Source organism: Hydractinia symbiolongicarpus, chromosome 2 (assembly GCF_029227915.1).
Source record: "Hydractinia symbiolongicarpus strain clone_291-10 chromosome 2, HSymV2.1, whole genome shotgun sequence".
Taxonomy (NCBI): Eukaryota; Metazoa; Cnidaria; class Hydrozoa; order Anthoathecata; family Hydractiniidae; genus Hydractinia; species Hydractinia symbiolongicarpus.
The window spans coordinates 26,917,428-26,943,909 of record NC_079876.1 but is presented as its reverse complement, the minus strand read 5'-3'; the positions used below and the strand labels follow the sequence as shown (position 1 = coordinate 26,943,909).

General features: G+C 33.2%; 3 protein-coding genes and 1 non-coding gene across 5 annotated transcripts; 2 read left to right on the top strand and 2 right to left on the bottom strand.

Moving 5' to 3' along the window:
• Nucleotides 1–1,450: 1,450 nt before the first annotated feature.
• LOC130630434 (SAP30-binding protein-like) lies at nucleotides 1,451–2,406 on the bottom strand. Its single transcript, XM_057443923.1, has one exon. The coding sequence runs from the start codon at nucleotides 2,386–2,388 to the stop codon at nucleotides 1,609–1,611; it is 780 nt and encodes a 259-aa protein (XP_057299906.1). The 5' UTR covers nucleotides 2,389–2,406; the 3' UTR covers nucleotides 1,451–1,608.
• Nucleotides 2,407–2,468: 62 nt separating this feature from the next.
• LOC130630435 (anaphase-promoting complex subunit 10-like) lies at nucleotides 2,469–4,930 on the bottom strand. 2 transcript variants are annotated; one of them, XM_057443925.1, is made up of 3 exons: nucleotides 4,493–4,930; nucleotides 4,308–4,403; nucleotides 2,469–3,543 (listed from the first exon to the last, which is right to left on the bottom strand). In XM_057443925.1, exons 2-3 carry the CDS (start codon nucleotides 4,380–4,382, stop codon nucleotides 2,977–2,979), a joined length of 642 nt encoding a protein of 213 aa, XP_057299908.1. In that variant the 5' UTR covers nucleotides 4,383–4,403; nucleotides 4,493–4,930; the 3' UTR covers nucleotides 2,469–2,976. The 2 variants fall into 2 exon arrangements, with proteins under 2 accessions (XP_057299908.1, XP_057299907.1); XM_057443924.1 differs by having other exon boundaries at nucleotides 4,308–4,930.
• Nucleotides 4,931–13,057: 8,127 nt separating this feature from the next.
• On the top strand, nucleotides 13,058–15,877 carry LOC130630433 (60S ribosomal protein L4-like). Its single transcript, XM_057443922.1, has 5 exons — nucleotides 13,058–13,182; nucleotides 13,355–13,921; nucleotides 14,189–14,352; nucleotides 14,534–14,623; nucleotides 14,799–15,877. The coding sequence occupies exons 1-5, from the start codon at nucleotides 13,180–13,182 to the stop codon at nucleotides 15,088–15,090; spliced, it is 1,116 nt and encodes a 371-aa protein (XP_057299905.1). The 5' UTR covers nucleotides 13,058–13,179; the 3' UTR covers nucleotides 15,091–15,877.
• LOC130630750 (small nucleolar RNA SNORD103/SNORD85) lies at nucleotides 14,036–14,109 on the top strand. Its single transcript, XR_008982119.1, has one exon. It is a non-coding gene; the product is annotated as a small nucleolar RNA SNORD103/SNORD85 (small nucleolar RNA).
• Nucleotides 15,878–26,482: the final 10,605 nt, after the last annotated feature.

The window sequence follows — 26,482 nt, the reverse complement described above, 5'->3', positions numbered from 1 at the left end:
ATTACCATGAAGCCAAAAATTTGTAAAGCAGTAAAATCATAAAGCTATCAAAATGTTTAAAAGACAAAACAACTTGGAGGGTAATCAATGCATAACAAAACTTTTAGAATCCTTTTAAAATTACAAATACAGTGATTATACAAAACAGTACTATACTCTCCCACAAACTTAACTCTTATCATCAACACACAACCTTTAACAAACTACATAGCATGCAAATTAAAAACATCAAGACATTAACTACACAATTAGGGTGACAACAAAGGACCACAGCGATAAATGTAGTTAGCTACAAAACAATACATTGATGTGGTATTAATAATAGATCAATTAACGTAAGCCTTCTTTTTGCATTAGACACATTTCAAGTCTATTTAAAGATTTCTTTAATAAAGAGAACAAGGGTAATAATAAAATAAAGAGCATAAAATAGAAATAAAATAAAAAAATGTTGTATATTAAATTTTTTCTCAGTAATTTTAAATGAATCTTCAATAGTTTTACTTTGATCCATTTATATAATAGTATATTTATCAATTACAAGTTATTTTCGTATTTATCTCTATTTATTGTTGTCCCCTAGAGATTTATGATTGCATTGGATGGAATTTATATTTTATTGCTTCTACGTTTTATTTTTTCAATGGATTATAAAACAAAATTATATTCCAACTTATTTTCGTATTATGATAATTAAACTCACCAATATTTGAAACCAGTCATTATAGCACATGCAATTGCACTTCCACATCTCCACATACACCACGAGAATTGGCTATGCCTCATTCAAGTCTTAAAAGCACATGTAAAACCAATATCACACAGACAGATTAATTGACGAATTAAAAAACGCAAGCTTGGATACTGTAAAAAACTTTTTCTTATTTTATGCCCCAAGGAAACGAACTTACAATTTCTGGACCCTACAACTGTCAGTGCCAAACTAAAATGAAAACTAACCCTGTCTTCAATATAATTGTTTTGGAAGGTTCTAGAAACAAACAATCAAACAAACAAACAAAAAATAAGTAAATAAATATAAAGAATAAAAAAGAATACAGGCAACAATTGTCAAAAGAGTTAAGATGTCACCTATTTTAAACATGTTAGGTAAAAAACATTTTAACATTGCAAAAGGATGTCCTTAACAAAAAGTTGGACAAAATAATTTTACAAAAGAAAGGTGTTACAGTTAAGATGACTTTCATAGCGTAATTCTCACTTTTAAACTAAACAATATTATGAACAATAAAACAGAAGTTAATAGTTTTCTTATCCTTAAAAGCAAGCATGGTTAGTACTAAGTAATATCAAATGTTTTTCTACATGCTCATGAGAATAAATAAACTATTGAATAACTACAGCCTAACCTTAGGTACCTGTTATTATTATTATTATTATTTATATTTCTCAGATGTAAACAAAAGGGTCATGCCAAATACAGAACATCTAAAGTTTTATCCTTTTTTTATTTAACCTTGTTTAAAATTACAAATTGAAAGTTAAATTATATGTTACTCCTTTAGATTAAGTTGAAATACACAAACATATTGATAATAATTTACTTTAGACATCACTCGACAAGTGTAAGTAAGTAAATGTTTCTGTCTATTTTGCTATAGGGAGAACCTTTTGGTCCCATTTTGACTTCTTTTCTGTTGTCCCACTACTAGCACTAGAGATTGGTTTCTTAGTACTCGTAATAAATTCAACTTGTGTTCGTTTTTCTTTGAGTTTTTCTTTTTCTTTTTTATCATGGTGCTCTTTCTGCTTTTTAGCCAAAGCATCGTAATATGACTGTGGTCCCCATTTTGTTGGATCGTATAAATGTCTGGGGAAATTCGTTCCATGCTCGTCTATACCAATAAAACTAACCAATTTTTCGTAAATACTTGGATTTCTAAACTCTTTCTTTCTTTGAACATATTCATTCACATTTACATTCTTTTCGATCATTTTTGCTACTTTTTCTTGCAGTGATTTCGAACAGCGACCTTCAGGCTCAGGGGGAAGTCGCACTCCGTCATCCTGCTCTTTTCCGCGATCTTCCTTTTCAATGTTTTCATTTAAAGAGCCAGGTGATGCGCTCCCAGTGGAGGACATCACAGACAAACCATCATAGAGTCCTAAGTTTACAACATAAGATTTCGAAACTGGTGTATTATTATCATCGCCTGCTTCATCTTCAGACGATGTAATGTCTTCATCACTTCCACCAAAATATGACACCAAGCCTTTCGGTTTATCAAGGACTGATGAAGGTCTTGAGGTCTTTTCTTCTGGTGAATAAGTTTGCACCACAGGTGGAGCAGATATAACTAAATTGTGATCAGCATCATTAATTTCGTCTTCTGCATCATCATATCTGGACAAAGCATTTAATGACATATTTATTCTAAGAAAATAAATAAGAAAAATATCAACATTTAGTTCTTTTTGCAAGAAATCAAAAGTAATGCAAACACATCTACTGCAACACAATGTAATAACAAAACATTGTTATAATACATATTCTTTAAAGTTTAACTTTCACATTAAAATGGAAAATATTTATTTGCACATAATAATTTACCTACTAAATTATTCAGGATTATACTACATAAAAATTTATCATACAGTATTAAGCATTTTCTCCCTTAAAGTACGTATATAATTCTAATTCAACAATGCAAATGCTATAGTGTGTTGACAACAGAAGCAGGCAAATAAAATATTTCAATTACCACGACTAAATTCGTATATTTTTTTAATTAAAATACTCCCTGAAAAAAGAAGGTTAAATATGGATTGAAAAGAAAAACTTAGGTAAATGTTAGGACTTCAGCTCTAGAAAAGTTTGCTTCCACCATCTCAAACATCAAACAAACATCTTATCCTGCTTTAATAACAACAGCTGATTCACAAAGCCTAATAGGTAGTAACCTAAAGGTAACAACAAAGGTGTCGGCCGACATTTATCTAAGACTAAATAAAAGTTCATCGTATTGTTGCAAATTGTGCAAACAAATCTGAATGAAGCTGATTTGTGGTGGGTATTTTTTCAGAGAAGTTACTATGTTTCGGTGCATAAATTTTTATTAATCTCAAATGTGTGTCCCTGCCATTTTGATGATTTTGCAAAACAGCTATTTGTATCATAAATGTCTTTACTGGATTATTGACATCACCAAGCTCAATGTTGATCCATCCACTAGGTTCACCTAATTCCAATAACTCTATTTGCCGCAAATCATGTGGATCATTTCCAATTCTCACAGAGATTTTACTAGGTGTATAACTTTCATCAGATTTATAATCAGTGTATATGCTAACGAAACGAACAGTGGTCCTTTTTCGAAATTGTACGTTTATTAAGTGTGGCTGTGGACCATCAGACTGCCAATAATTTACTAGATTATCGTCCAATAGCTGTTCAACACCAAAACCTGCCTTACAAGAAGATAGAGACCAAACAGCAGTGTGCCCAATCTCTCTAACTTCATCTTCTAAAGCAGAACCAAGAACTTTTCCTGGAGATGTTTTTAATGATTCAGTCATGTTCCTCTAAATTTAAAGGTAATATTAAACTGTGTTAAAAACAGGATATAATTGTTGTTTGTGGAGGGACATTGCGAATTGATGCCACACATTTCGTAAGGTTTATGCAAGTCTACATGCACTAACTTTTTTTAATTTTTTCTTTTTAACAGTTTTTGTTAAAAAGTAAAGAGCGGAAATGTTTTAAAAGGCTTCCTGCTTTAAAATCACTTTTAATCCAGCTTTTAAAAAGTTTGATCATGGCTGTTGTCTTGAGACGCAAGTGATCACAGTTGCACAATATGCACACTTAAAAAAAATTATATATAAATGCTCTTTATCACACTTTAAATTCAGCCATGGGAATCTAAAAATTATCGCAAAGTCATTTTTAATTCAACTTTTGTATTGCAGCACATTGGCAAAAAATTTTGACACGCCAGAAATACCATTTCTACACAGTCCCATGATTAAAGCATACTAACAGCATCAACAAGAACATTAGAAATTGAGTGGAAGTATTATGAGGAAGTGTTTTTCTTTTATAAAGTTACATGTATGCAACATACTTAAAAACCAACAAAATTGTGCAGCAACTGACATGATAATCACATGGCTGAAATTCCAGGTTTGAGGCTTTTTGCTAAGCCTCATTTGCCAAAAAGATTTTATCACAAAATATTCTACAATCTTAAATTCACAAGGTTGATGCTCAAAATTCTCATTTCTAATAATCTTATTACCTTTAAAAACAAAGAAACAAACCAAAAAACAATATTTTAACAGGGCACCTCTACAGATATAAATCGATGTCCCTTCAAGAAGGCTAATGCCCAGAATTTTTGCATTATTTTTACTTCTTGCATATTGCATTTTCTTCACCATCACTGAAAGTAAAATTATGTTTGTTCATAAAACTCTTCTATTATGTCTGATGAATTTTAGAAACTTCAGAAAAAGTTAATTCATTTAATACCCGTATTATGTCTGTCTGTCACACAAAATAGCACCACAAGTAGAAGACAGGCGAATCCTTGGATTTTTTCCACAGACCACCAACCAGTTCAGTTATATTATTACATGTTTTAACAGTAACAACTAAAGACCTACTTTAAGTGCACAAACATTCAATTATAATGCTCGCAAAATTTTCCAGAGCAACGATTCACAAAAGTTTATATTTGCAAAATCTGTTAATATGGCTCATTCGCAAACATTTAGGTTCTGGAAATGCATTTTGCAAATGAATTTTGCAAATTTTTCCCTTATTATTTGTGAAAGTTGCTGACTGTGAGTTAAAGGAGAGTCTGATGATCTGTAGAGACAACGCAATTCTCAATAGAAATATTGCGTCTATGGCATTATTTCTTTTTTAAGACAATTGACTTCCCTCTTAAGATAAGTTTATAACTGTACAATACGATCGTATGATATTATTGCATAAATAAACCTATTGTAATTGTTATATGACTTATGTACTTGAAAAAGCGGCGATAGAAATGCTTTTACGTTGCGTTTTAAAAGTTTAAGAAGGAAAAACGGTGATAGAAATGTTTTTTTAGATTGCATTTTAAAAGTTTATAAACGAAAAGCGGCAATAGAAATGTTTTTTTACATTGCGTTTTGATTCACGAAACAATTAAAATCTATTATTTAGCTAGCTTTATGACAACAAATTAAAACAACAAGTGTTAACCCTTTGGCGGCCAAGGGGGTCATATATGACCCCCCTCATAAAAGGCGTTATTGTCGGCGAACCCATTTATAAATACCGTTTTGAAGTATCTACGAAGTGAAACATCAAACCTTTGATTGGTAGATATGAATAAAATAGTGTCCTGATATCTCAACATTTTGTAAACATTCACAGAAGCTCCAGATTGAAAATGGCTGCTAACAAATGAGTAAGGTTGACAGCTGAGCAAGTTTTAGCTGCATTTTTTGCTTCTGATGACGAAACCAATGGTTAATATGTTAATGAGACAAGTGATGAGAGTTCAGTGGAAGACTGAGATGGGGCAAAGCTAGATTTTCCAGATGAACCTGTTGTTGATGTCCGTTTTCTTTCTGACCCATGTGTGATAGAGATAGCTAGTCTCCTCTCCTGATTGGCAATTGCTTTTTCAGTTGCTCTTTCAAAGTCAAAAAATCATTACAAAAAAAAATGCGGCTTGTAAAAAAAACTCAGAAGGTAAGCAAAAAACAACGAGGCAAAGAAAAAGTGGAAGAATGTTGATGCAACATACCAAAACCAAGCAGTATTGTTCAATTTTTTAGAATTCTCTGGACTAAAATGACCAACCAGTGAAGTGGATATACCACTTGAATGTTTTCATTTGTTTTTCGTATGTACTTATCAGATTATCCCTGTAACTGGAAAAAGAAAGGACACAATAACATTTGACTATTGTCAAAAATGTGAACGCATTTGTGCAAACTTTGCTTTCGAGACTTTTACACGAAAAGCAATTAAAGAAAGTAAATTATTAAAATCACTTATTTCTAGGAATGAACATTTAATATTTGATATACATTATAATCTTATGACAAAAAACAATTTTAATCCTCTGGTTTAGGTATATCTAAGACATAAGAGTTTTTTACCAATTGTTTCTTTGTTTTTTGAAAAATGTATTTTTTGTGCATCCTCGAACTTTGTCCATAGAAAAGTAACAAATAGAGCTTTACTGAAATTTATTTTTGCAAAAGTAAGCTAAGGTATTGTATTTCATATTTTAGTATGATTTAACTGCTTATTTCATTGTATTTACTGATATTTGCTAAAAAATGGGATTTTTTTTGAAAAATTAACAACTTTTGCTACCATTTTGATTTTTTTCAGCTTTTTTGTCGTTATTGTAGAAATATGCCATTTTAATTGTAATGTATGTGGAGAAAAACTTATAAAGTTTCAGAAAATATATAGTTTTATAGTATTATTTCTACTATGAAAGGAATTATTTGTGGTTCTCTATTGTACATCCACATTTCGTAAAAAAGTCGAAATTGAACTGGCCGCCAAAGGGTTAATTTATTTTTTTGCCCTCGGTTTTTGATTTAATTGATGAACTAATACGGTCTTTGTTGTTTTACAATAGAAGTTATCTATCGTGGACGCCATGGTGTAATGTTTAATTTTTGTTAGTGTAGTCCACGTCCACGATTGTTAAAAAAATATGCATCAAATTTTCTTGTTCATTTTATTCAAATTCAGTATTACATTAAATATTAAATATTACATAAATATTGGAATGAATTGAGTTTCTTAAGGGTTGTGTATAATAAATGCATATTTGATACCACTGTTGTCACTCAAGTTTTGTCTTTGAAGCTAAAAAAGTAAAAAGAAAAAAAAACTGCTGAATGTAACCTGAAAGGGTTTGCAGCATTTTCTGTACGAAATGCAAAATCAAAGATTGAAAACAGCAAGGCATTCTTTATCAAGTTATTCGTTAATTCCGCTACTGCATTGTGTTTTAAACCAGTCAGCTTGATTTCGTAAGGATTTAAACCAATCGGGATATTTTAAAATCATCGCAAATTGCAAGAGGCGAAGTTAACTTTTATTTGAAAACTATATAAGTCCTCAAATCTTACAAAGAATAAAGAATTTTGTTAACCAGTTCGGTATGGAATATGTAAAAAACTCAATGAAAATTTGGTGCTTTTTTAAAATGTCAACATTTTACAACTAGAGAAATGTAAGAAATTTAGTAGGGAGTAGTTATAAAGATAAATGCTAGAAATTGGGTAAACCAAAAATATAGCAGCCTGAAATTACACATAGCTAAATTTGCCACAAAGTTGATCGAATATTGTTCTTGTTGATCTAATATATATTAGATATATATATATATTAGATATATATATATATTAGATATATTAGATATAACAAAATTCTTTATTCTTTGTAAGATTTGTAGGACTTATATAGTTTTCAAATAAAGTTAACTTCGCCTCTTGCAATTTGCGATGATTTTAAAATATCCCGATTGGTTTAAATCCTCACGAAATCAAGCTGACTGGTTTAAAACACAATGCAGTAGCGGAATTAACGAATAACTTGATAAAGAATGCCTTGCTGTTTTCAATCTTTGATTTTGCATTTCGTACAGAAAATGCTGCAAACCCTTTCAGGTTACATTCAGCAGTGTTTTTTTTCTTTTTACTTTTTTAGCTTCAAAGACAAAACTTGAGTGACAACAGTGGTATCAAATATGCATTTATTATACACAACCCTTAAGAAACTCAATTCATTCCAATATTTATGTAATATTTAATATTTAATGTAATACTGAATTTGAATAAAATGAACAAGAAAATTTGATGCATATTTTTTTAACAATCGTGGACGTGGACTACACTAACAAAAATTAAACATTACACCATGGCGTCCACAATAGATAACTTCTATTGTAAAACAACAAAGACCGTATTAGTTCATCAATTAAATCAAAAACCGAGGGCAAAAAAATAAATTAACCCTTTGGCGGCCAGTTCAATTTCGACTTTTTTACGAAATGTGGATGTACAATAGAGAACCACAAATAATTCCTTTCATAGTAGAAATAATACTATAAAACTATATATTTTCTGAAACTTTATAAGTTTTTCTCCACATACATTACAATTAAAATGGCATATTTCTACAATAACGACAAAAAAGCTGAAAAAAATCAAAATGGTAGCAAAAGTTGTGAATTTTTCAAAAAAAATCCCATTTTTTAGCAAATATCAGTAAATACAATGAAATAAGCAGTTAAATCATACTAAAATATGAAATACAATACCTTAGCTTACTTTTGCAAAAATAAATTTCAGTAAAGCTCTATTTGTTACTTTTCTATGGACAAAGTTCGAGAATGCACAAAAAATACATTTTTCAAAAAACAAAGAAACAATTGGTAAAAAACTCTTATGTCTTAGATATACCTAAACCAGAGGATTAAAATTGTTTTTTGTCATAAGATTATAATGTATATCAAATATTAAATGTTCATTCCTAGAAATAAGTGATTTTAATAATTTACTTTCTTAAATTGCTTTTCGTGTAAAAGTCTCGAAAGCAAAGTTTGCACAAATGCGTTCACATTTTTGACAATAGTCAAATGTTATTGTGTCCTTTCTTTTTCCAGTTACAGGGATAATCTGATAAGTACATACGAAAAACAAATGAAAACATTCAAGTGGTATATCCACTTCACTGGTTGGTCATTTTAGTCCAGAGAATTCTAAAAAATTGAACAATACTGCTTGGTTTTGGTATGTTGCATCAACATTCTTCCACTTTTTCTTTGCCTCGTTGTTTTTTTGCTTACCTTCTGAGTTTTTTTTACAAGCCGCATTTTTTTTTCGTAATGATTTTTTGACTTTGAAAGAGCAACTGAAAAAGCAATTGCCAATCAGGAGAGGAGACTAGCCATCTCTATCACACATGGGTCAGAAAGAAAACGGACATCAACAACAGGTTCATCTGGAAAATCTAGCTTTGCCCCATCTCAGTCTTCCACTGAACTCTCATCACTTGTCTCATTAACATATTAACCATTGGTTTCGTCATCAGAAGCAAAAAATGCAGCTAAAACTTGCTCAGCTGTCAACCTTACTCATTTGTTAGCAGCCATTTTCAATCTGGAGCTTCTGTGAATGTTTACAAAATGTTGAGATATCAGGACACTATTTTATTCATATCTACCAATCAAAGGTTTGATATTTCACTTCGTAGATACTTCAAGACGGTATTTATAAATGGGTTCGCCGACAATAACGCCTTTTATGAGGGGGGTCATATATGACCCCCTTGGCTGCCAAAGGGTTAACACTTGTTGTTTTAATTTGTTGTCATAAAGCTAGCTAAATAATAGATTTTAATTGTTTCGTGAATCAAAACGCAATGTAAAAAAACATTTCTATTGCCGCTTTTCGTTTATAAACTTTTAAAATGCAATCTAAAAAAACATTTCTATCACCGTTTTTTCTTCTTAAACTTTTAAAACGCAACATAAAAGCATTTCTATCGCTGCTTCTCGTTTATAAACTTTTAAAATAAGATTTTATAAAACATTTCTATCGCTGCTTTTTGTTTTTAAACTTTTAAAATGCGATCTAAAAAATATTTCTATTGCCGTTTTTCGTTTTTATACTTTTAAAATGTAATCTAAAAAAGCATTTCTATCGCTGCAATCATATTTAACTTTTCTAGACAAATGACATTTCGTAAAAATACAATCGCGTCCATGACGAAAAAGTATACACCAAGAAAAAACTACGAATATGCTTTTTTAACTTGATAAAACCTGAAACAAACAAATTAACTTTAATGAAAAAGTTTTTTGAAAAGAAAAAAAATTAAATTATAATGGCTATAAAAATAGGAGATAATAAAATTAGCGTGGTGGCCGCGATAGAACGTTTGAATGTTTGTTATATATAAAGACCAAGATTTTATTGTGCTTCGTGTGTACCACGCTTGTTACACAAACACGATGTTAACAAAAACCTTTTCACAGTAACTGTACATAACGAAATATCAAGAAATAATAAGCGCAAACTAAACAAAAACTGTTATATGAAGATGACAACAAGAAAGAACAAAAAAGAATAATTATATAAACAACAATGGTTAAAGGAAACAGAAGATTTGGAAAATAAAAGGAAACAAATGAATGGATACAAATGCACATTAAAAAGAGGAACAGAACAGAATAAGGATGGAGGGAAAACAGTAAACAAAAATAAATGGAAAATTAGCCTTGCATCTACACTTTTAGTTGTTGCTAGGAGCTTGTTGGGAACGACAAAAAAGGCGTCCAAAAGATTTAAGAATCAAGTTATGTTTCGATGTCTAAAGAGCATATTCTACAACATTTAAAAAACGTTCACTGTAAGACGTCTTTAAAAAAGTTTATCAAAGACGTGCTATCAAACGGCTTCTATTTTGTCCGCTTTTTACACCTCTAAGTGCGCTTATTACAAGACATGTCAAAAACATCTAATCAGGATGTCTGAGAAACAACCTGAACTGACATCTTGCAAAACATTTAAATTTTGACAGTTTTTTTTTTCTTCATAAATTCTTAGTTTTTCTTAAGATGGTGGTGATATAAGGACCAACTTATATATGCATATTATGGCACAACAGCGGGACGAGACAAAATCCCATTATTAAGTACTGTGAAGATAAAACTTTTTGAATCCACAACTATGTAGTTCTGGTAAGTTAATAATTTTAATGTTAGAAAGCTCTAGAAAAGAAGCAAATTAGGGCTGTATACGCTGGGGAGCTTGTAAACATTAGCAACACTTCTTTTAATGTAGACACATTATATAATATTCCCGGATCCAGGTTAACATTATCAAATTTTGAAAAAGAAAACAAGAAACTTTTGAGAACAATGATATTTGGATTTATCAGTCAAAATTATAAAACATAGGAAATTTAGATTACCAAAACATTATTAGAACAGGATTTATTGTAATTTAAAGTTTTTTGATTTTATAAGAGTTTGACCATAGTGGTGAAAAATTTTTACTGCAGCTAATTTGTGTGTTTATTTTTTCATAAACACCAAAAGTTTGGCTACTAATAGAGGCAGTTGTACTTATAGCTAGTGTATAAACTTAAAAATTTGCATTTTTCCATAAATTTTGGTGCTGCATGTTAACCCGAATCCGAGAATAGCTCTTTTGCAGCCTATTTCTTTCTATAGGAACATTTTTGAGGCTTTAACTATTATCGAGTGTAGATGGGTAACTTCTGATTGGCATATATATTTAAATAAAGTCGTAATGATTCCTTTGTGCGAGAAGCACACTAAAAAGGACCTCACTTCACCTGGCGCCCCATCCTTTTTGCCTGCCATTCTCGGATCCGGGCTGACGTCACACCGCTGAAGATTGGCCAATCTTCGCGCATGCGCGAGTAACTGCAGTGAAAACAAACGTTTTGCGCTAGCTGTGGAAAGCTTTTTTCACTGCAGTTTACTGTAAGAGAAGGTCTATGACACAATGAGTTACAACATTGAAGAAATAAGTGTCGAAGCGAAAACAAGATATTTTAATAAGCTAAAAATTGTTAATTTGGATACTTGTCCATACCAATTGCCAGCAGATGCTTGGATCAACGATCCTTCGAAGTGGCCAAACTTGGAGTACCCTGAGGTTTATGATTACTTGGTAAACACCCCTGGCGTTTTTACAAGAGAAGCTATGAAGAGTCGAAAAAGTTTGGAAGCCCACAATCAATTTGTTAGTGGATGGGTTAGAACTGTGTTTTTCTTTAAGAAAGACAAAACATGGCCATATATTTTACTGAAGGCAGAAGTTATGCCTTCTCAAAGAGTAAATGAGGATCCTCACATACCCTGGATCATTGTGGACATAAAAAATGTTAATGTTCTTTCTGCCCACTGCACATGTATGGCTGGGCTTGGTGAGTCATGTAGTCACATAGGGGCTTTGTTATTTAAAATCGAGGCTGCTGTTCGTGCTGGATTCACTAAGAAAGCATGTACTGAAGAAGCATGTAAGTGGAATGTCGATTTTGTCAAAAAAGTTGCACCGAAGAAGATTTCTGACATTAAATTTTATTCAGAGAAGGCTGTTGAGAACTTTAAGAAAAACAATCGTAGCAGTAATAAATTTCCTGGTAGTAATGTTCCACCAACTGATGAAGAAAAGGCAAGGTTTTTATCAAAACTGTCTAAATTGGACAAAAAATCCATTGTTTTGCATACATTCTCTGATTTTTATAAACCATTCATTTGAGCTGTGTTAAATTGAAAAGAGTCCCAAAAGGTTCATGGTATTGTCCCTTGTGTCGAAAGGCCAGAAAACAAAAGGTATCTCAACACAGTCAGTGACATGACTTTAAACGTCAAACCGGCTATTTTTATAGCCACATCTGTCTTGATCGTCCAGTGGTAGGACACCTCACTGTTTTAAACAGTAGGAAACCCAGGTTTGATTCCTGGTCAAGACTTTTTCAATTGTATTGCTTATGATAAAAAATTTTTTACAGTTCCCAATATTGCAATTATAAAGGTTCGTTCTGGGTTGTTATTCGGAAATCTGTAGAATCCAGGTTTATTTTCCATTAAATTATGGTTTGAACAACCAAAAGCAGCACAACTATTTGGCATTTTAAAAACTTCTATGTGTTCACTCCAGCTTTGCTAGGTTAAAATGACTGCTCCAGGAGAGTTTGTTTTCACTGCAGTAAATCGCGCATGCGCAGAAAATTACCGTCAGTGATTAACCCGGATCCGAGAATAAAACATTCAAAAAGGTCTATATATACGTAGTCCATTCTCAACGTACTTTTGTTTTGATTTACCTTCAACTGGAGAAATTATTTAAAAAAATCATCTAGGGCTTGAAAACTTCCACGTAATTAGTCCCTTAAAATTATAATTCGTCTGTTTGTGAACTAAAGTTTTGGTTCCTCCTTTCCACATATGATCGTCCATTAGAATATTGTGCGATGTAAACACAACACAAATTACGGAGTCATCCATCTGCGTCTGGGGCTTAGAAAACGCACATTGTGTTCGTGAAGAGGTCTGGAGGCAAAACTAGAAACTGGTTTACACGACACGTGAATGTTCTTTACGAAATTCATCCCTTTCCAGCAAGACAGAACGCGCGTAGCTCTATCGACAAAAAATGGTAGGTTAATACATACAAATAACAGTTATACATATTTCAAAGGCGTAATGATTGCTTAACTTGCAAATCTTACATGAGAAACGTGTTCTTTTTTTCTGTTTATTTTTTACCTTGGTTCTTTATGAAAAATTGATTGCACAAAGTATGACTATAGTTAGGTTATATTTTGTAGGCTGCAAGGCCCTTGGTAAGTGTATTTAATGACAATGGTGAAACCACTGGGCAAGTTACTTTGCCAGCTGTGTTCAAAGCTCCCATCAGATCTGACATAGTTGGATTTGTCCATTCAAACATGGCGAAAAACAGTAGACAGGCATATTCCGTCAACAAATATGCTGGACACCAAACGTCAGCTGAGTCATGGGGAACTGGTCGTGCTGTTGCTCGAATTCCTCGTGTTCGTGGTGGTGGTACGCATAGATCTGGTCAGGGTGCTTTCGGAAATATGTGCAGAGGTGGTAGAATGTTTGCACCAACCAAAACCTGGAGAAGATGGCATCGTCCTATTAACCAAAACCAACGTCGATACGCGGTTTGTTCAGCTTTGGCAGCTAGTGCTCTTCCAGCTCTTGTTATGGCTCGCGGACACAGAATTGAAAAGTTACCAGAGGTGCCAGTAGTTTGTAATGGCATTGAGAGTCTCACAAAAACAAAGGCTGCTGTCCAACTTCTAAAAAAATTAAATGCATATGAAGATGTCGAAAAATGCCAAGATTCCAAACAAATACGAGCAGGAAAGGTAATTCGCTTTTTATTAGTACTATGAGTTTTTGACCATGTGCTGATTGTTTGCAAATTTGTAATGGATCCAAAGTGCACATTTTTATGCATAATGTTTTATGTTAAGCGGACTTTTGACATGGATGATCAACTTGCCCTCAATGACACATTAGTTTGTGTTATGATTATATCTTGTTCTGAGTCAAATTATGCTTAACAGTCGATTTTCAGCAAATTTTTTGTGTATTTTTTAATTATTGTTTTCAAAAGATTGAATTTTTCCTAGGGTAAAATGAGAAATAGACGATACACAATGAGACGTGGACCTTTAATAATATACAACGAAGATCATGGTATCAAACAAGCTTTCAGAAATTTACCTGGTGTTGAACTTCTTTCAGTAGATCGATTAAACTTGCTAAAACTGTGTCCTGGTGGTCACCTTGGGCGGTAAGTTCGCTGTTGTTCAAGTTCAACATGTTGAGAATTCTTGATTGTCTGTATGTAAACTAAATTCGAATGCAAAACATCCAATTTTTGCGTTAAATATAATAGCACTTTCTTTAAAAAGTTTATTATTTATTGTAAGTTTTTAATGTGTCTTAGGTTAAAGCACCATCTTTCTTCTTAGATTTTGTATTTGGTCACAAGCAGCTTTCGAAAAATTAGATTCGATCTATGGTACATGGAGAAAATCTTCTACAGAAAAATCAAATTATAAGTAAGTGATTTATCGTTAGTTTTTATTTGGTTTTATGATGAGATTTACATTCCTATGTACACTGAGGAATATCTAGACTACAATTCTCTGAAAATTAATGTTAAAATGTACTGTTGAACAAAATAGTAAATAAATGTTGCAAAGCACAAGTTTAATTGTGTGGTTTTGTTTTTAGCTTACCTCGACCGAAGATGAGTATGCCTGATCTAGCTCGACTTATCAACTCAGATGAAATCCAAAAGGCTGTTCGTCCTGTTAAACCAAAATCACACAGAGCTTCCATTAAGAAGAACCCCTTAAAAAATACAAGCGTTATGATAAGATTAAACCCTCATGCAAAATCAACCAAACGAGCTGCAATAATGAGTCAAGAGAGAAGGACTGCAGCCAAGGAAGAGGTTGTAAACAAAAAAAGAGGCTTGCCTGCCAAAAAAGGTAAAAAAGAAAAGGCCAAGGGCAAGAAGTAGTTGTGTTTAGACCTTGTAATGTCTTGTGTTTAAAATCAATGCTTCATAAACACTTTTTTTTTTGTTCTACATATAGTGCAGTTATTTGTGTGATGAATAAGCACCCCAATTATAACAGGGTTGCTCAGCACCTGAGGAATCTAAGAAATAAATTATAAAAAACAAGCTTAAAATAGTAATCCTTTCCTGAATCAGCTGTTAATTTAATTATAGTTCAAACATGTTTTGGACGCTAAAAATCGTAAATTTGCTGGCCATCCTGTATAAGCTTGTATTTTTGTGTACCTTTTAAGAATTTTTTGCAATTTCGCAAGAAGCAGAATAAAAAATTGCCATTCGCTCTTCTTTGAAGTTTGCGTTTTGTGATAAACTTTAACGTAGGACCACAAAATTTAGGATGTACTTGTGTTCAGTGGGCTTTTTAATTCAAAGTTAGCGTTTCCCTTGTTCAGAGGTCTGTAGGGTAACGAGTAGTGCTAGCTACACAGGGAGTTGCGACCCTGCCCTTAGTGAGCTTCGACTGAACTACAAATCAGACTACTATTCGACGAAAAAAAAACATTCGCAAGACTATGAAAAGCAGGGCGTGCATAGTTACACATGGCGTTGTTGAGTGTTGTGCTGGATGCCGCCCTTTGAAGGTGACAGAAAACAACCCGACAACGCATCTTTTAACCATACTTCGCATATACACCGTACATATATCATACATCAAAATCATCAGAGCATCTGATGTTAACGTTAAAACCTGTACATCTTTTTACATGCATTACAATGTGATACACAATTTCTGTGTCTTCTGTTGTGTTGTCTTTGTCTAAAATATCTGTGTTCAAATTTGATAGGGCGCGACATTTAATCCTTACAAAGCGCATTTTAGTTCCGCTAAATAACCTTTATTCTGTGTTGCGCGAAAGTGTGTGCCCGCGAAATGGTTTCGTAAAGCTTGTTTCTCACCTGGCACTAACAATCGATATCTTATGAGTGTTTTTTTTTCAATAAGTGCAAATCATTTCAACGCTCCTTGTTGCGCACTATCGCTAGCTGGTGCTGTTTTACACGCACTGAGGTTTAAGGGCTATTTATATGCACGCGAACTGGCTCGTGCTCTCTGAACAATGGGAACAATTTATAATGTAGAATAAGAGAATTTAATTACGTGAGCATTATAAGCCATCTATGGTGGTCGCGCTAGCCCACTTTGTTACTGTTTATATGGAGTTTTATCCATCCAGTCCCCTTCCCGAGATGTCGGCAAGCGAGCCAGCTCTTGCTCCATATAAACTAAGTTTTAATTTATTTAGAAATTGCATTTAGGCGAGATCACGGCTCGGCTTCCACATAAACAGTCTCTTAGTGCTGCTATCTAAAAGGCGCCGATTGTTTATGCAGAAGGACCACCTTTCAATTTCTTTTACGTCCTATCCAGAGCTCTGTGTTCAATTTTATTTGCTTATAGTGTGTGAATCACTTTGAAACAGACGCTCATTGCTGATAACTATCGCTTGTTAGTGCTTGTTAGTGTTCTTTATTGTCAGGGGAGAAACAAGCTTAAATAATCACGCTTGTCAAAAAATCCCGGAATGTTGATACCACAAAGGAGGATATTTACCCCGCCTCTATCCCAGGTCTTTTTGGCTTAATGACATCGTCTATGCACTTACGCTCACATCGACATACTATTGCACCCCGTAGACGTCGAAGGATTGTTATTTTAAATAATATATCACAGGCATAAATGCTATTGAATATCCCCGCAGTCTTGAAATCATTCTCTTCTTATCAAAATATTACGAGCTTTGATATTTTACTTTCCTAACTTATCCTGTGCAAAAAAAAACGTTTTTTAGGCAAGCGTGAAAATGCATTTGATTTTTTTTTACAAGCTCGTGAGCTTGTATTAAAACGCAAATGTGTCCTACAAGAATGGAAATTTTTGCCTCTCTGAGCACCGACACGGGAGTCGTCGTGTGTTCGAATCTCATCTTGGTAACTATTTTTACTTTTTTTTCTTTTTTCTTTTTTAAAAAGATAAGACAAGTGTTCAAAACACTTGTTTAACTAACTAGTAAATAAAGGTGTTTCCACCAAACTTTTTAAAAGTGAATGTAGGCAGAATTAACTGAATTAATGAATTTCGCAAATTTTGGGGTTTGTGGGTTTGTGGTCTTTCTTCTTCCTGTCAGTCGGTTCACCCAAGACGGACCCATCGAAAATTAAAAGTTCGAGGAATTTTCCGTTCAGGAAGGTCTCACAAATCAATTTTGAAAAATAAGTGTGTAACAAATATTATTGCGTATCTGAATAGTAAAATATGTCGTGTCTAACTTCGTAACAAAAATCCCAATTTGATAGACAGCTTTTTGTAAACTTTATTCGCGAGGTTGTTTGCGTATATCATACGTCTTGTTTACTTTTATTTTATATCTTCCAGGAAAGCTTCAAAACGTTATTTACTGAAGAACAACTCTTTCTGGTTTGAGTTAAATAATTTTTGGATTGTCAAACCAGTGTGACAAATCCAAGTGATTTATCTCAAACCATACTTCAGACTCCCTAATTTCAAATCCCATGGTGTTCACTTAGAAGGGTCAGGAACTTAAATATACATCTGCTTTTTTTAATAAAACTTGGTTTTAATTTGATTGATTTTCTCCTACAATCTGTCAATCTTAAATCTCGTGTATTATTGAACTGTAAGTTCTTTAAGGGAAGAAACTTTCGTGATAATTCAACCCCTTATTTGCGCGAAAGGTGCTTATGTAAAACTTGCTAAAATATATATCGAAATGTAATTAAATGACAATCTCGTCCCAGGGTTTTATATGTAGACGGACTTGGCCATGTTTCGTCCATATATAAGCCATGAGGACGAGGTTGGTTGAAATTGAATGACCTACATATATAAGAAAGGGGAAATTATCGAGCTGTTCTAAACTCACAATAAATATAAAAAAATCGTCCTTTTGAACAAAAAAAGGGCGGTAATCAATGTCTTTACATAAGGAAATTAAATAGCTAGAATTAATTTCTCACTGTGAGATGCAATGTAAAAGATTAATAAAGTTGCTGATTTGTATAAAAAGAGGAGGAAGATATAGTAAAGTATTTCCTGCATTAGGGCGGCGTCTGATTAAAGGGCGTTCATTAGGGAGGTTCTTTCCAACTGAAACTTATTAAATTGACTGAGAATTTAAATTTGAAGTTTATAATGCAAAGAAGAATGGCAGAATGAAGTGCGACATTAAGCTGAACTGAAAATTTACGTAAATGTATGACGAATTGTTACTATGGAAACAGACCAATTATAGCTATGGTTGTTTGTAAATAAGTGTGTCTAATGTATTTTTTGTCATTACAATTCTTTACCACAATTCGACGTTAGTAAGGGTGGGCGTCAATTCTATGACGGTTAAATATACCGTGTGGATTTTTTGGAAAACAAAAAAAGTGATTTGTCGTCTCCAGTAGCCCGAGAGCTTGTGATTCAACGAATGAACCATACCTATCGCATATCATTTCGACGTTTAAGACTTTGCAGAAAGGGGTGGGGGGGGATTAAATAATGAATTGGCGTTCACTGTACACCTTTTGACTTGTAATGCTAAATTTACACTGGAACAAAAAAAAGTGCAGTGTCATTTAACTAAATAAAGCAACCGTAAAGACTTCTACTCAAAATATCCCTGCGTTAAAAGTTAAGAACCTTTTGGAATAAGATCTTTTGCTAGGTTTTATATCAAAGAAAATATCCCGACAAATATGTTTTTGTGTCGCAGGACGTTTTAATGCTGCTACATGACGTACACATATAATTTCGGGTTTTTGCATGACGCTGCGGCAAGTTTGGATCAAATCCAAACTTGCCGCAGCGTTTTGGGATATGACATGCTGTCTTGAGAATTTTTTTATTGTTATTCTGAAATCACTTTTTTGTTATTGTGTACAAAAATAAAACAAAGTATTTTAATTTAAATGTGTAAATAAAAAAATGCGAAATAAATGTTGTTGTTTTTTTGCCTGGATATTCCAGGCAAACTTAAATTAAATTTGACTAAATCTATAATCCGAAATTCCTTAATGAAATGCTACTGTGAAGCAACTGAATCGTAAAAGTTACGTTCATTTTAACTTAAAAGACAAAAGAAAGAACATAAGAATTGTGAAAAAGTGTCATTGTATTAGTGTTTATTGTTCTCATAGGGAGATATATATATAATGAAATATAATATAAAATGAAAAATAAAAACTAAAGAAAGAAAATTTGAGCACGATGCAGAAGTACTTTATTTTGATGTTGCTTGCTTCTACACTTTCCTATTCCGAAACTCGAGTTTTATTGACACCGGAGATATCTCCTGTAAACACTTTGCAAAGTGATTCAAAACATATGTCGATGTTTTATGGATCAACTGGATATTTCAAGAAAGAAACAAACCACATGGGAAACAAAAAATATAATCTCAATTTCAACGCTGAAAGAAGGAGTGGGGAAAGAGAGAAAGAAAAAGAACTACGCCAAAGTAATGACGCCTTTTTTTAGATATATTTGACGGATAGTTTATGTAATTATATTTCTCGGTGTAAAAAAGATATGGTGATAAAATATGGTGACAAGGTGACCTGTGCTAACATTTTTGTTGGTTGTAGCCGCACCCTAAAATTTCCAATCTAACTTACAATAAACGGGGATACTCCTAAGGTCTTAAGTTTTGACCAAAAGTCTTGGTTCCTTAAAAATTACCTAAATATTTATAACCTGACATAAACCTTTTTGTGTTCAAGTAGGTACTGTTCACTATGACAATTCATTAAAACTAGTCGTTAACTCGTGAAAAAATCCACGGGGTCGCCCGTCGCGTTCGCCCGTCCTTTAAATTTACCCGTCGCAACAAAGTGGATAAAAATATATCGCATTTGATAATTCGTGCGCATTTTAAAAATTTTATGTTTCCGTTACGGGATGCCGCTTTCGCGGACACAGACAGACGACGGCTATTATTAAAGAGACTAGTCGTTAGCCCGTGGAAAATCCACGGGTTCGCCCGTCGCAGCTAAGCTACCATTTTGCGTTACAGACGGACAGACAGACAGACAGACGTATACGGGCATTATGATATAGACAATAACCAGCACAACCTTGTTTCCAGGGCTTTTCGTTTCTTATTAGCGCTGCATTTATTGATAGGTCTAACAAAAATGTTCGTCTCGCCATCCGATATGCAAAAAGAGAAACGGGTTATGGGATCGAGGTTATAACCAGCATGCGTAGTTACAAAATGTGTGATTATTAATTTTTTATTTCCTTTCTCCTAAAATTTTGATTAAATCATGTGCTTAGTTTTTATACCTTTATATCTACTGTGGCATATGTGTGCTACCTTCACGTAAATTAAATTTTAAGTTCTTTTTTGCCTCTGCATAGAAGGTGGTACAATGGTAGCGCATTCGGCTAGTAACCAAAGGGTTTCAAATTCAATTCATTTAATTCCCCACTCTGACGGACTTTTAACGAATTTAAGCACATTTGGAGCCATGTACTTAACAATTGGCTTGTATGACTGGCAATCAAGTTTGAAAAAACGTATCTCTAGCGGGTAATGTAATTAAGTCACCGTCTAAGGTTAAGACTAGTACGCCATCAGGCGAAAAAACAGCATGTATATGCGTGGACACCGTTACATGGTTGGAACAAAGGGCCAGGCGGTCGGTGAGTTCTTTTTTGAGGGAAATATAGGTGTTGTTGATGTGACACAACAATACGGTAATTAACACAATGTGCTAAAGAGGTACAATACAAAATGAAAAAAACATGTATATCAACAAAAATTGAACTGTTTCTTTGCGATAGAGGGACCATTTTTTCTTAATATTTTGCTTGCACAAATACGTGGGAAAAAGTTTTAGATCGCTGCAGTTTTAAGAAAAATAATGTTCGGTCGGTTGGGTAACAATTTTTTTGGCCTTAGCATGGGAATTTCCAAAAATATACGATGTGAAATTGGCAGTGGACATCCATGGGATTGTAACGGCAGAATCGCCGAGATCAAAATTCGTAATATTCACTATAAAATATTCATATTCATGATAACTGATAATACTTTGGGTAATATCATTTTATATCGACAATGTAGTAAGTAGGAAAGGTACTTCAAGTATAAAATACAGTGAAAGAACTTCTTTTTAAAAAAAATGATATGCTGTCTCTCCGTAAGCGAAAGAAAGAATCAATAACCCGGACAAAACGTTTAGCCTTACCAACACATTTGCAAAGCTTGTAACTGTAGTAAATGATCAAACTTATAAGCAGTGCATTACTTTTATGGAATTTGCAAAATGCCTACGAAAGGAAGAACCTAAAAGGTCGACAGACGTTTCTAAATAACAAACAAGAAATATCCAACCTCGTCCTCAGGGTCTTGTGCGCCATAAGCTGTTATTACGGCCAACACTATTCCAACTATGAAATTCATTAAAAAAGGCAAAATTCCCTGGGAGTTTGAGAAATATCCACTAAGAACATGAACAAATATTTTAGAATGCAAATAAAAAAAGAAATAGTAGTTTTATCTCTAGGGTACTTGTGTCTCTATAATAATGGCCGTCGTCTGTCAGTTCGTGTGTCTGTTTGTCTTTTTGTTACAGAAACACGAAATGTGATATACAAAGGACGGGTGACCCCGTGGTTTTTCTCACGGGTAACAACTAGTTTGAGTATATTAGGCACCAGGACTCATTTAGGAGATAGTTGAAGTTGAATTACATAATTGTAAGTGCACAATAAAACACCTGCATTTTATCACATGAGGCATTTTGGTTGTGTAAAATTTACATCAAGTAATTCCTATAGCACGAATGCAGGGCCTCATTCAATAGATTTAATTACATGCGGCTTTTTCTTTTGGGCTGGGAAACGTATAGAAAAAATGTTTAAAAGTTGAAACTTAATTTCATTTTATTAAAATGATTTTTTTAATAAAGTTTTGATACGTGATTAACCAGATTTCCCGATTTATTTAAAATTTACCCGAAAATCGGGGATAAAATCGGATTTTGGGGTGATTTTGACATTGTCAAACAAACAAACCGAAAGGTATGTTAAATAACTTTTTTTAAATGTCTGAAACTTCAAACAGACTTAAAATTCGATATAGAACAAAAAGTTATTAGATTTTAAGCAGACCGTTGTTGTGGACAAATTACGAGATTCTGATGATGTGATAGAACATAAGTATTTAACCATTGTGTTTATTTTTTGGGAAACAATAAATATGCTGGATTGATTCCCGTTTTGTGAAAGCTGAATAAAGTTGGATTCCTCGGTCATGACATTACTTCTTGTTGATGACCCATGAATCTTCTACGCCTATGACGGCACGACTTCCCGTCAAAATATCACAGGTGTAGAAAAGCCATTGAAACGAGGTTGAAATTCGTACTTGTGTTTGAGTTGCCAATACACCTGTTTATTGCGTATTTTTTTATTTCGAATGAAAGTTGTATCTAAACCTAAATTTTCCATATTGTTCGAATCTCCTTCTACCCTCGTCGCTAAGTCTTTTTAGGCTCACCTCCTCTTCCAGTCTGTGCTCCCTAATTCCTTTTGTGTTTTTTTATTAAATTTTTCCGGTTCGATTCTTCATAGAAAAACAACTAGCAAATTCCTTGGACGAGGTTCCTCCTCTTTCGCCCACTCGCGTGTTTACATTAGAAGAATGAAACTTACGAAAGTATTCAACGGAAGGTATAGTCATATAATGTTATCTTATAATGTTCGTTGAGCTGTTAAATAAAGGTTAAATATAGATTGTCACCATTAAGAAAAATAGCAATCCTCGTAATATCCAGCCTGTTCCACATGCCAGTGATTTAAACTTATCGAAATATAACAACTTTTTTCCCAGTGCTTGTCAGATTTCTTGCGTTTAAACGGAACCTGTTTAAGTTTTTTCTGGTTCCGTCTAAAATAAGTCACCCAAGCCCTGGAGACGAGGTAAGACATATAATGAACTAAAAATATAGATTTGCTTTAAATGAAGGCTGTCGTAATAAATAAATTAGCACGTTATGAATATAATTAGACACTTCATTTAATATGGGGCGGTACATTAATGTCCCTTTCATATAGAAAAAATGTAATAACTGGAAATAATATATCTCTGTGAGATATAATGTATTCATTTCAAACTCAGTTTAACCGGAAAAGGGGTTTAAATAAGTTGATTTGTATAAAACGAGGAGGGGAAATTAGTGAAGTATTTCCTGTAAAAGGGCGGCGTCTGATTCATGGGTGTTGATAGGGAAGATTCTTATAAGCAAGATAAATAGCTTGAAAATTTAACTTCAAAACTCATCACGGAGAAATATTCGTAAGAAGAATGAAAAAATGAAGTGATTTTGAAATGATGACAATTTAATATACGTTGAAACAGATTATTAATTTCTCATTTCTATTGTAGTTAATTAAAAACTTGATGACTATTTTTGAACCAGTGATATAGCTGTTACATTTATAGAAAAAAATAGAGAAGTCGTGTAATTTTTGACTGATTAAAGTCTACAAAAATATATATTGTTTGTCTATCGACATGATAAACCGTTGCGGCGATCGAATTTCCGTAGATTCTTTAACAGCCTAACGACTAACTTCTGTTTGTAGTTATGTTTCAGATGTTTCAAAGCCTCTAAAGTCTAATCTACATATAGCTAAAAAAGTGTAGCTAATTACATGTATAATGTTTTTATTTGTAGGTAAATATATAAAAGAAAAACTGAAGACAAGTATTTCGACAATCTTAGGCACGATGCAGAAGTACTTCATGTTGATGTTGCTTGCCTCTACGCTTTACTTTGCCGAAACTCAAAGGTCGAAAAAATTTTGGTTAAGATCAAAGAGGTTAAGAATGTCTCCTGGAACAAGTTCAATACTACCGATGTTTTCTGATTCAGACGTATTTAGGAAAGAAAAAAATCCGTTTGGAGACAAGAACATCAAACGTAAATTTACCAACAAAGTTAGAAGAAGATATGGGGAACATGAAGGAAGAAAAAGCGCGCTTAGTAATCACAGCCCTTTGTGAAATATGTTTAATGGGTCGCTAATGTATTTGTTTTCATTGTTGTATATAAGACTTTGAACTTTAAACTTTAGACTTTGTTCTGTAACATAAGATATTCTCAGAAATAAGGGAAAGATACCCGATCGTTAAAAAGAAGTCAAAACATAGTTGGTATACATATAAGTCGACTGATATTAAGTCACAAAAAAAAGTCGTTAAAAATAGTCGGTAAGAAAAGGGTAAATAAAAAATATCAGTAACCGAACCAAAACTTGGTCCCTTTGACTAACCTTTTGTATGACGACAAATTAATCTTAGGTGTGAGTTGTATAGTTCAAAAATAAAATGTCTAGTATGCGATAGCTGATTGTTGTGCTGTTTCAACAACCTTAGCTTGTTTTTATTATTACCATTATTATTTATTAGGAATACTAACCCAAGGGTCCTGCAAAGGGAGTCCTGGTGCGTTTTAAATCCTGTTTAAACTACGAAAAGCGCACAACAGCTGCTTAACTAGACAACCACCTAAGATATCAATCCTATGCTTAAAGGCGAATTCCCTGGTATGACTTGGCTGAGGCTTAGTCCATAAGACCATGTTTTGTGACTTTGGTGGGGTTATGCAAACGTTAGCAATTTTGGAACGTATTTTAGTGGGGTAGAGAGTCCATAAGACCTTGTTTTGTGACTTTTAGATTTTTAGGATGGCCCATGACTTAGATGGCTTAATGCTGAAGTATTTAATACTCATTTTGAGTTACGTAGACACAGTTTCAGGACCATCAAGTGGCCTACACAGCGAGTCATCTTCCCTATTTCCCTTACATGGCTTAAGTTAACGCAGGGCTATGGTAACATTCACTCGACCGTATTGGATCACCGCCAAGGGGTATCGAACCCCGGTCTCCTGTACGAAGTGCGAGATTTATACCCACTAAGCTACGGCGCAACAAAGCTTTTTCATATGAAATAAACTTGTTTCTTTGCTGCAGGTAAAGCTTTAATTAATCATCTTAATTAATGAGATATGTGCGGCAATAATTTCTTGGATTAGCTTACATGCCAAACTACGTCACAAAAATAAACTACGGTAAAATTAATTGGCTTTTTATGTCAGCCTTTCATATGTCACGAAACATGAGTGCGGTCAATTCTGTAAAATACACTCCACAATGATGCAATGAATAAATATGGGGCAGTGTGCAATAGGAAGAATAATAGCCTAGTAAATTAAACTCATCATTATTTCATTTTTGATATTTTCAATGAGAGAAGGCAAGAAACAACATGTCCATAAAACTAATACGATTTCCAAGAAATAGAAAATAACTAAATTATTAACACCATTTCAGGTGTCAATAATTAGCTTCTTCAATCACAAAGTACAAAAACCTCACAGACTTTTAGCTATATTCAAGTCAAAGTTGGAACTGAAATTTTGTACAGCTAGCTAGCATGTTAGAAAGATGTTCTAAAAAGTTAGGGATAAGTTGCTAAGAACATTCAAATCCTACTATATATCACCAATTTTCGGGTTTTTTACCTTTTTATCGGTGAGATGTTTCTTTCGTGAACTGTACACTGCGCCTACATATAAACATTAAATGTGCTTGCATTTCACGAGAAGTGAAGCAAAAATGTAATTGGGCAAGGATATTGATGAAATCCATTGATCCAAAAGAAATCTCCATCAGGTAGGTAGCTAGAGGTGTAGTAAAGTTTGTTAGCTCCTAGCCTTTTTTTGGTCAAAGTTAAATTAATATTTTTGCCGAATTTTAAAAATTAATCACACTTTTCAATGAAATATATTTAACGTCATCAACGCAATTATTGAAATCTCCCGCTGACGTTTTGTCTCGCTAGTATTATATTTCGAATGTTCGAGCACTTTTGTTTTAATAGAAAATTGACAAATTTGGAATGTTTTGTTGTTGTTTTCCAGGAGGAAAAAATGTCCCTGTGTTATAAGTAAGTGTTGTTGTTGAAATTTGTTGTTAATACAAGCAAAGAGTTCCATTTTGTTTTGTCTGTTTTCCATATAAAATGTTAACCAGTAATCACATCTTTGGTATCGCGAAATTTTGGGATAAATTTCCCTTGTTTGATTTTTTAAATTTTAGAAATTGAGCTTGTTTCACTCGGGAGATTTCTAAAATTTCAAAAACTGAACCGAATAAATTAATCCCAAAATTTTCCTCTCACACATCTGGTTACTAATACGAATTTATCGTAGATTCCCTGGACACAATAATCAAAAATAGAGTCATTGATGCACGGTGTAAGCAACATTGAAGTAAAAATGTCAAAAATTTCAATTAAAATGGTGCAACCAT